Genomic DNA, 11,581 nt, shown 5'->3' with positions numbered 1-11,581 from the left:
AGGAATTTTTAATCAGCCTGCTTAAATGACAACTCATATCTTGCTGAGATGCAAGAGGCTGTAAGCTGCTACAAATGGCCTTGATAGTACAAACTATGAGCCTGATCGAAAGCCCTTGGAAGTTAATGGAAAGACGCCTACTGACTTTAATGAGCTTTGGTTTAAGCCCATACATCCTTGCCAAATAGAGAAGCAGGGCTGAAACCTGTTCCTGGTTACCAGCAGTACCTGAGAAACTAGTCTCCAACTAGGAGTTATTTGAGGAATTTAGTGCTTTTTTTCTGTTCAAGAATTAGTTGCAAAGAGACTCTTATGAACCTGTATGTTGTTCAGAATGACTAAATAACTATTTGATGCCAGTTTAAAGCAGCCCAGGCATGGCTCTCAAACTATTCACTGGGACTTGGAGTGTTTGCTGTTCCTAATTAGCTGTTTGGGCTGTGTAATTGAGGGCACCAAAACAACATGCTGTCATTTCAGCTCCCCGACTCCCAAGTCCAAAAAGAGGTTTTCCAAAGGTTGTGGCACAAGCACTTTCACCAGGAGGATGCCTATGAAAACACATACTGTTCTGGACAAATACAAATAGGCTGGAGCAAACCCATCAGGCTATGTACATGGCTGAGGTAAATCACCCCAGCTCTGCCACAACCAAGGGATTTATGCCAATTTTAACGAGCTGAACAGCTGTCTCATTTATTTCAATATTTTTATTTCGGATTTATACAAAAGGGAGAGCATCATTTGGCCAACACTCTTCAGTAGGACAAGAAACAAATGAATGTATGTACAGTGACCTCACCTCAAATGATAGAACTCAAGGCATAGAAGCATTGTACTGTACAACGTGGTTTAGTCATAACATTGCAATCCCAAGAAGCCATAAACTATAATGATCCTGGACTATACTAACCACACCTGAATATCCTTGTTTTAAAGCCAGCGAGGAACCAGAACAACAAGAGGTTCTGTTGAATTAATTTTCTCAAAGAGTCTCCAGTCAACAGTTCCAAAAACAACGTTAGGAGACTATTGGGGTGGGGGGAGGGGAGGAAGTAATAGTGACATTCCCATCACCCTGCTTTTCAGAGATGGTTTTCCTACGCTGTGCCTTTGTCTGATGGAGGAACTCTGAGCTAAGAATTAGAAACACACCAAATCAAAGGACAGTTTCTCGTACAACTCCAATGAGACTGTGAGGTCGCTCATGCTCTATTCTTTGGTTTCTCCTTTCTGATACTTGGTTTTCTGCTGTAGTGAAAGTGCTCAGATCTCCACAGCTTTCCAGGTGTAGTAGTCCTGGGTGTCTTCTAAATGGCAGTGTGTGCGCTCTTGATGTAGATGGACAAGCAGGAGTCATAATCTTTACAGAAAAGAAAAAACAATCATCAAATGACATGCGTTACAGCAATGCAGGACAAGCCCCCAAGCTGGGTGGCATGCGGTTCAAGCAATGATGACTAAAAGAAAGAAAATTGTGTTAATGACTGAGGGAAAAAATTGAAAGAATCAGCAATGTGGGAAAGGTTGTAGATATATTATATATATTCTGGATAGAAATGTTCATTTAATATGAGATTCATTAACTGAACAATTTGATTTTACCATGGGGTTTTGGTCCCTATTAGTTCAGATAATTGACTCTCTACTGTACATTAAAATGAAATTACTTCTGACCCAACTTCTACCAGAGTGGGAAGAAACAATCTGTAGGTTTGCCTCGTATTTCTTAGATGATTATGCATCAAGCTGTTTGACAGTCCATTAACCTATATCATAACAACATAGCAGGCAATAATGGTATTAACCATAAGCAGAATTAGTGATGAGGTTAGGGGTGTAAGAACAGGTCCTTCCACCTTGTCACTATTTAGTTAGTATTTCCCCACAGGATTTGTGCATTTTCACACCTCATATCCCCAACTTTTCTTTACATAGGTATTAACTCTGGTATTAACTCACCCCAAACCAAGGCAAGTTAAGTTAACTTTCTGACAGAGTTAAAACAGTTGGTATGTCCTCTTCCTCCTTATTTCTATCCTTTTTTTCATACAAAAATTATCACTCACTGCCTAGTATGCTCTGAATCAGCTCAAAGGAGCATCGTGTTATCTGGAAGTCTCATTCTTATGTATATAATAAAGCTTTCAGAGTCCACTGGGAGGGGGAAGCAGAAGTGGGGACAGGAGAATGCTGAACACTGGAGAACAGGGATATGAAGCATTGTGGGATGATGCTCACAGCCCTTTTCAATCAGGGTCCAGGGCTGGTACCCTGCTCACCCCACCCTAGTTATGCTACTATTGTCATGTATAAATTACAATGAGAAACCAGTGAATCTCTCAGTTCCTCTGAAACTAAAAAACAAAGCCAAGCTTCTTGGGTGAAAACCCAACCAAACCAACAGCACAAGAGTTACATAAACCCTGTGTGAACCAAAATCATTACATTTCCTACAGATTTAATAAAGAATTACTTGTGCTATATTCTAAGCCACCTACCAAATGTTCCACCTCTCAAGGCTATCCATGATCTTTGAGAAGAAAATCTATGGCATATGTGAATTTTATATCAAATAATGAGAGAAGACATTTCTGGATACTCATCCTGTTAATGCAAACATCTGTTGTCCACTGTCTACTTTTCCCATAGATCATTGGACTTTATAGTTTATTCAAGATTTCCAGAATAAATAAGAAAGACAAAAGTCACCTCCGGTAGAGTTCATGCCACTAACCTCTAACTGCTGCTGAATCCTACAAATTACCTACACATCAGTCTCCATGAGATTAAAGGATGGAAGGGAAGAAAAGCCAGCAAGACAGTCTTGAGATAGAAAGCTAGAAGTATGGAGATGAGGTTCTATGCCTATCTTTGCCACAAATATCTGTGTTTTTTCACCTGTTCTGGATTGTATCCGTAGATGGCTTGCCAGTCCTGCCTTTTGAAGCTGAAATGGACTAGTTATGAAGAATGCACAAATTCAGTGCACTGGTAAATTGTGTGTGTGAAAGAGAAAGCAGCCTCAGAAAAGATGAAAAGAAAGGCAGTATGTCAGCTTCTCCATCTTATTTCTTACAGACTGTCTCAAGGATATGCAGCACTTGGTGACCAGGAGGATAGTTAGCTTTCTATGCCATTAACCAACACAGGTGTTTATTGTTTCCTGACAGCAGTGGCAGTCTGATAATGTTTTACACACACACACACACATAGACACACACACCCTTCCCCATGAAAGGGAATATAACTAACTGGTGCAGAAGAGGTGCAGAATAAACCACTTAGGGAATCTTCCTTTTGAAGTGAAATCACTGTGCCTTGCATTTAATAGTCATTTGATAACAATTAATGGGAAATAGTGGGGAAGTTTCTGCCCCACCAGGGGAAAGGTTTAAGCTAAAACCCATGGCCCTCGCTTCCTGAGCCACACATGTTCTAGGTTGCTCTCTGTCTCCTGGGCTACAAATAGGTATCACATCTGTCCTGAGAAAGATTATTTTTTCCCTGGACAAAGTGAGATTGTTCAGATGTTCATGTTTGTTGCCCCACAACAAACTCAATATGTGTGTATATGGCAATCGCAGGATTTTTTCTGTTCTGGGGCAAATGCAGGCACAATTTGTCTTGGGACAAATGCAGTCTCCACTCCTAGCTCCTTCTTATGACTATCAAGGAATCCAGCTTCAGAAGTAGGGCTAACAAAGGGACTGGATAACGCCTAATCTCTTAGATTATGATAGTGCCTAAACCTTTCTAGATTCAAAGCACCCCTTGGAAAATGCCATCTCTTAGCTTTAACTCATTTTTTGACTACAGAAAAATAATACAGCCATTCTTCTGTGGCAACGAACTCAGAAAGATCACAGCAGGTCAGAATGTTTTTGATACTGTGTTTCAAATCTCTATGTTTATCTTGTGACACTTTTGCAAGTGTTTGCACATCTAACAGTACAATATTACACAGGATCCTTGCAAAGATCTCATGGCACCTCAGGGGGAGTACCCTGGGCCTAACCGAGTGGTTAGAGCACTATTCTGGGAAACAGGTCCAAACCACCTGTAAATGAGGGTTTCCTAGACCCTGGATCTCCTATCCTGGGCAAGTACCTTAATGACTCAGCTACTGGGGCTAAAACATGGGATGGCCCCTTCTCCTCTCCACCCCTTTGTCATGAGTTTTGTCTGGCTACACTTTTGTGACTTACATGCAGGAACTGTGTGCACATATGTGGCAGTGTGCATCAACCTATTATGCATCTGCAGTATACAAGCACACACTTATGTGTCTACACTGCATAGGTCATGGAGGGTTGGGGTGGATCCAGAGAGGGTGCAGTCACACACCCCTTTCAGAGCACACTATGGGAGCACCAACTGGAGGCTTTTTGAGTCCCTGAAGCAGGTAAGAATCCACCCCTCTCAGCACCCTCTGTGCTCAATGGCACCTCCCTCCTGCTCTCTGCCTTGTAGTGTTGCTGGCCATTTGGGGGAGCTGGACTGAGCTAGGGACAGTGGTGGCAGCAGATAGATTCCCTGTCCAATACCCTCAAGTGTTCCCCACCAGCCCAGGACCAGGTGCAGAGAGGGAGAACCCGTCTGCCAGCACTGCTGTCCCCAGCTGAGCCTACCTCCTTGTGCTGCAACTCCCTGCAGCCCTGGTTGCAGTAGGGCAGGAATGACCAGGACAGCAGCAGCAGGGGGTGGGCCTTCCCTTCTTGTGCCCAGAAGCATAAGTTGAAAGGGTGAAGAAGGGAGGAGGGGGAAGCTGAGAACAGGGATACACCCCACTGAAAATCCTGTACCTGCATATGTAGAGAGTAACAGAACTGCAAACTGTGCCAAAAATGCCACTTACAGATGGAAAACTGTCATTTATGTGCACAAAGGGTAACAGAATTCTGCCCTCTGGATCTAATGTAGATTTATCAGTGTCGGATCTGATTTACAACTGATTTATAAAATACAATGAAAAATGAAGTGATCAAGCCTGAAATGGCACTAAAGTGCTAAGAAAGTGTGTAAGAAAGTTCATACTAGGAACAACTGACTAATGAAACCAACAGGTTTATCTATTTCATAATAAAGTATAAAACATTAAGTTAATGGAGATATTTTAGTCCTGGGTTATTAGACGATGGCAGCAATTAAGATTTTTATATCTCTTTTATAACCCTAGCACCTCTAGATACTTAACACACTGTCAGCCTTTATATTTCATATGTGCATTTATCTTTGCTGTGGGGTAAACATTTTAATTCATTTTATTGGGTTGGGGGGGGTTATAATCTTGATTAGTTTATAGGCAACAGTGACCATTTATTACATTAAGGCCCCCTCTTCATGTTACAGGTAACTAATTAATCACGCAGTTACCTTAAGACTTATCACATGATAAAAAGCTCCAACCAGCTATAAAGTTAGACCTCGAAAATTTGTACTAACTTTACAGCTGGCTGCTATCGAGCTTTAATTTGTACATGTAGCAAGGTCTCCTCCGCAACTGGGAGCCCTGTCAACTGACAGGGCTTGAAGCCGCAGCAGTGCACCATGCCAACTGTGAAACCCCCAAGACCTGGGGATCAAGGCAGCTGCAATTCCCAGGACTCAGGTGGGCATGAAACCCCCAGACCTGGGGGATCCAGGCAACAGCAATCCCCCAGGCCCAGAAGTTTCACACACCTCCAAGCTTGGAAGATTGTGGCTGCCGCAGTCACCGAGCCCTGGGGATGCACTGGGGCCCCCATGGCTGGAGTCTCAACTGAGGGGCTACCAGCTGCAGGAGTTTGATTCTTGCCAGTGCAGGAAGAGCCCAGAATCAAGCTCCCCCTGCACTGGCAATAAGGTATGATGGGATCTGATGCCACAATCACACCTTCTGGCATGCACACACGGCATGGCAGGAAGCGCAATTATGTGGCTCATGCATTAAATCCCATTGTGCCTTTACCTGCATGTATAGAGGGGGCCTAATTATAATAATATACTCAGGTCTCCTTATGGTGCATAGTTCTCTTAAAACTTGATTTTGCTTTCCATTTTGGAATGAAGACATTCGTCACTGTTTTGATATAATTCTATACAGGTAAAGTGTTCTTAATATTGGGACAAAGTACATTGAACTGTTTCTCTCCCCCTTTTTCCCCACTTGCCAAACAAAGCTTCCCTCTGCATTTTTCAACTCTATTTTAGAGCCGCAGTACATGGCTGCTTGTACTCTCCTAGAATAAAGCTGACATACCAGCAAACCTTCAAACACTGAATGCTGCTATCCAGAGAGTACAACTATAAAGTGAGCAAATTCCTTTTACTGTAGAGAAACCAATTAACAAAGTGAAGTAATATTGAGGTCTTCACCACCACAAACAAACTACCTGCTCAAGGAAATTGGCACTGGTGATGACTTCCTCCATGTGCTCTTCATCTGACTTTAAAACGGATTTGATATTTTCCACCAATTCATGTATATCAGGGGTCATACTGCAGGAGGACTGCTCTAGGAACCTCGCCACAAGAAGTTTAGTGTCTATATATGACTTATAGTCTATCAAGGACCGTGGTCTTGCTCTCAAAGCTCTTGCTCTCAAACTCTTCCGTAAAATGACAGTAGCCAGTTCTTGTTTTAACTCTGTTTGAGTTGCAGCTTCACAGCTTAACACTGGACCTGAAGAAAAAAGATGAAACAAGATAAAAGAAACACATTTTCTCTATTGGGACTGTTGAAAAACAAGTGTTAGAATTGAGATATCAGCACGGATGTCCTGCACAAAATAACCAAGTGAAAATTACTGCCCAATGATTCCAGTTTTCTGACAAGCCTCAATCCCTTTTGATAAATATTTGTGCTTTGGATGAACATTTCTCCCTGTAGATGATGCATATGAGAGAGAGACAGAGAGACCATGGGCGCATCTATACGCTGCCATAGAGCAATGTTGCTACTTCCAAAAGGAAGTACTAAAGTATGACACCGTAATTGCCTGTACCGTGCAGTGTGCACAGCACATGGTTAGATTTTGCCACTATGTTGTCAGAATGGCACGCTAAAATGGGGGAGTGCACCACTCCAGCAATGTAGCTGCCAATCACACGTAGACCCACGTGATCACTATGTAGCCATAGCACACCATACAGTGACAATGCACATCGCTACAGCAATGTAGGACAACATGTAGACATACCCTGTGTGTTGGGAAGTAAAAGAAATTAATCCTCTGGCCTGCAACCAAGCAACCGCAATCATGGCTACACTGTAGCCCTCCCAAGCCCATACACCAGCCAATAGTCACCTCCTCAAGGCTTGATGTCTTCTGTCCCTTCCCAATTTGTTAGCAGTGGGAAGGACTGTTCCAACCCAGCTCAACATGCTGCAGCCCCAGGCTAACGTGTAAATACAGCACCTGAGAGCAATAAACTCCAGCACAAACTGTGCCAGAGTTTATTCAGCTGTGTTAATTTCATGTGTACATGCGCCCAGTGTGTTTTCCAAACAGGGTTAATATGATCTTGATAATATTACTTCTATGCTTAAACTCTCTACCAAATGCAAGTCACTGGAAAGACAAAGTTAAGCTATTGAACCCTCTGCACTAAAGCCCTTCACAGAGTGCTGAGAGCCCGTACAAGCACTTTTAAACGAAGGGAATTACACCCATTTGCAAACAACAGTTTCCCAGGAAGACACACACCTCTGATTTTTCCTCACCCCTGCTGTATTCTGCTACCACTGGCAGATACAGCAGCTGTTGATTTTGGAAAGAGTCAAGCTGAAGCTGTGTAGAGCCTGACAGACAAGTTAATGAGAGGTGGACTGAATACATAGCTCCTCCCATACCACTATTATTTCTGTGTATTCCTTCAAGTTATGATGTATTATTCTTGTTCTAATGCTTTCTTTGCTTCCTTCTATGGCTTACAGATATCAATGCTCAGAATGATTTGTGATGTACTATTCAGAAACTTTTTTTTCTTAAAACCAATACAAAGAATGACAGTACCGACTGTACGTATATTAAGAAAACTCTTCAAAATGACCCTAGGAGAACTAAACAGAGAAAAAAAAAATCAATTCCATGGCACATTGGCTAAATACAATTTGTTTTGTTTTTAACATAAAAGTGCCTGTAGATTAATAAAGTAGCCCTGGAATGTGGGCATTATGCCAGGGATAACAGTAATTCCAGGAGGAGTTCCAGTACTTCTTATCAAGGGAGATCAAACTAAATGGGATTGACTTCCGCAGTTACAGCAGCTGAATTCCAGCCTTGCAGCAGCTGGGTATTTCACTTTCAGGTCCAAGGCTATGCTGCAGAGAACTAATCTCAATTACAAATAGAACCAATGCCATCAGAAACCCAAGGTGCCTGAAAGCTGCTGACTGATGGCTTCTATCTATAGCACAGGGCACCCCTCCCTTCCACCACCACCCAACCTGCTATTAATAGGTGATTGATTCATGTAATTTAACCATTGCTTCCAAAGCAAACTCTAGAAGCTACTGAGGTGGAAGAGAAGAAAAGAGGTATGGAAAAATGGGTGCAGGAGGAAATATTAGAACTAAAAGATAATCAGGCAAGCGTATGCTAAGTATAAAACAGTGATAAGTGTCTTAGTTATTCAAAATGGTCAGAAATTGTAGTTATTTTATTATTCTAGGAAAGAGTCCATTATTAAAACCTACAAATAACTTATTTTGTAGGAATTTAATACTCATCAGCACCTACTAATGAAATTTCAGTGAGCCTGCTCTAACTAGTAGTAATTTTGAGGACTGTAAAAGAAAAGTTATAATTTGTGACACAGTCTTGTAGTAGTTGTTCCTGGAAAACAGTTTTGCTTTTATTGACAGGCCAGTGCAAACACAGATATTGTTAGTAGAAGATATTTCAATTCTGATGTGTGAAAAAGAAAGAGCACAGGGTAGCAGCTCACAAAATACCTGGTTGAAACAACAGAGAAGAAAGAGAGGATCTTCAGATGCTGATACCGTTGAAATGAAACATAAATGCACTGACGAAAACACAAGATCTTTCCTCCTCAATTTTTTGTTAGCAGCTAGTAATAAAAACATTTGCTGAAATAACTCCTGAATGTAGTAGTCAGTCAAACCAATTCTAATACATGACTTTGAATGGTATGTATATGTATTTGTTTTTAACATATATGCTAGCATCCCTGGAGTCTTCCCAGATGCTACATGTGATACTTTAACATTTCTGCCAGACAAACATTTCTAAAAGTCATAGAACGTAAGTACAGTCAGTGCTGGTATAAAATAAGAAAATTAAGTCACCCCTAGGTGGCAAGCCATGGAGCACAGGGTCACTTTTTGATCTCTTTCGCAGAGGACTGAAGACTCTCTTGCATGCTACTGCAGGCTCTGGGCTTGGATCCGAAGGTGGAAGGCTCTCTCTACTGGAAGAGCTGGGAATATCCTCATGTACTGAATAATGGAAAATAGTAAAGATGAAGGAAAACAAGTCAGAATAAGTTAGGTATGCAATAGCATACAGCAAACAACAGGTTGTAGTTGCCAGTTAGGGGCTATATTTCTTATTGCCATTGGTTTCATTGAGAAATGCATAAAAAAAATCTATATAATTCTGAAAAATCTCAGAAGCCTTGATAAAAATACCTGTGGATGATGACCCATTTGCAACGGGCACAGCGGAACCATGTGCCAGAGTCATATTAAATGCAAAGTTAGACCTGGACAGGCTACATTCAGTAACATTTGGAGACACCAAGGTTAAAAACTTCTCACACAAAACAATATTCAGCAGAAGTCCCACATTTCAACAACTGAAGATGACAACTTTTGTCACAACACTGTGGTAAATAGGAGAACCTGATAATTATAAGCAAACCATTTACACACCAGTGTGTGGCATTTTAAAATCCAATTTCATACTCTTAGCTAAAACACAGAGAAATCAGCCAAATATTTAGGTTGGTTCATTTTTTCTAAGTAACCAAACCCCCAACAGCCTGCTGCATGGAATTATATGCTACTAATAATACAGAACATATGATCGTGACAGCAAGTGGTGCAACATATTATGTTCCAGAGAATTCGACAGAGGTTGAAGTTGGATTTTTTTTTTCAGTGGTAATTTCACAACAGTCTGTGACAGCAACTGGTACCTCACATGGAAACAAAATGTTCTTGTTTATGTGAGAGCAAAGGGCAGTGTTAATGTAAATCATCACTTTTTCAGAACCTAAAAAATGGTAGTTCTTGACTGTCTGGCTAGTAGAAAAACAGCAGACACTGAAATCACCAAGAACAAATATAACTCTAAAAGAGGTTAGCTAGTAATCTCCTCCACTAACCCTTAGCCCTCCACCCCCAGAATTTAAGTGTATCTTGTCTGCTACTTCAGTTCAGCCTAAGAATCCAGATAAACAGGACATGATGAGAAGGACCACAAGGCAGCTATCAACCTAGAATGTCAAAATGTGGGACCAAAGCCCAAAACCTGGAGTTAATAATAACAATGACCTATAGTAGACAAGGAAGTAGGAAAATGAAGCAGGAAATGGAGCAGAGTACAGAACTATGTCCATCATGACTGTACCTGGGCTGAAGCCAATACAGTTACACGAACATTTGAGTACACCAGTCCAGTCCTACAGTCTGCAATAGTGTTGATGCTCTGGGTGATTTTCTACTAACAAAGCTAGAGTTGACATATCTTCTTGCATATAATGTGCTCCTGGAACATAATATGCCCCTTGATTTTGAAAGGCAAAATGAAGGCTTCCAGAGTGATGGATGCATAGAGCAGGGACAGAGCCTAATCTTCAACTGATTCACTCTCCTTTTCCTGCTTAGGCTGTGAAATAGGTGGACACCAGGAACAGCTAGCAGTCAGCAAAACTGTCCTAAGAAAGGTTAACTTGATCAGTGGAATTTCAAGACCATTAACAAGGATACAAAGTCATTAACACCTGTGGAGTGGAAAAATCAATTGACTCTCTCAGCTGTCTGAATAATAATATTACAGCTGCTACACTGTGGGTGTGTCTACACATTGCCCTACGGCAACTTTGTTACTGTGCCGTGCCTTAGTACTTCCAACCTTTTGGAAGTACTAAAGCACGGTGCAGTAACCATCTGTACCGCACTGTGCGCGCGGCACATGGTTAGTTTAAGCCGCTACTTTGCTGTAGTGGCACACTAGAATGGGAGAGCGTGCTGCTACAGTGAATTAGCTGCTATCACATGTAGACTCATGTGATCATTACATCACTGTAGCACGTCATACGGCGACATACCACGCCGCTATGGAAACGTAGGGTGACATGTAGAGGTGACCAGTAGAGAGGAAATAAAAGCAGAATGATTCAACTTGTGGTCTAAATACACTCAATCCCACTTTGGGGTGGGTGGGGGGGATGAGGTAGGGATAGATGTGTGCGGTATGCAAGAAAATAGAGTAATTTGGTCTTATGACCTTACAATAAATAGCTGTACAAAAACTTTCATCAGTCCAAATGGTGATATAAACAGATTGCAGCAGCTAAAAGCGGGATGATGTTAGAGGTAAGTTTGCTTCTAGGATTGTGCAATACATGAGGA

The 11,581-nt window shown here is 41.6% G+C and overlaps 1 protein-coding gene across 5 annotated transcripts in view; it reads right to left on the bottom strand.

Annotated features, from left to right (window-relative positions):
• Positions 1-6: 6 nt before the first annotated feature.
• FAM189A2 (family with sequence similarity 189 member A2) overlaps positions 7-11,581 on the bottom strand; it is a 61,515-nt gene continuing 49,940 nt past the window's right edge. For all 5 annotated transcript variants that reach the window (XM_014519461.2, XM_025202951.1, XM_025202954.1 and 2 more), the window contains 3 exons: positions 9,293-9,442; positions 6,375-6,664; positions 7-1,363 (listed from right to left, as the gene is read on the bottom strand). In XM_014519461.2, coding sequence (XP_014374947.1) covers positions 1,160-1,363; positions 6,375-6,664; positions 9,293-9,442 — 644 coding nt within the window. In that variant the 3' untranslated portion in view covers positions 7-1,159. The remainder of the gene's footprint in view (positions 1,364-6,374; positions 6,665-9,292; positions 9,443-11,581) is intronic.

The sequence above is a fragment of the Alligator sinensis genome, unplaced genomic scaffold, assembly GCF_000455745.1.
Source record: "Alligator sinensis unplaced genomic scaffold, ASM45574v1 scaffold308_1, whole genome shotgun sequence".
In the NCBI taxonomy this organism is placed as follows: domain Eukaryota; kingdom Metazoa; phylum Chordata; order Crocodylia; family Alligatoridae; genus Alligator; species Alligator sinensis.
Note: the sequence above shows the minus strand (reverse complement) of the source record. Positions and strands in the feature narration are given on the sequence as shown.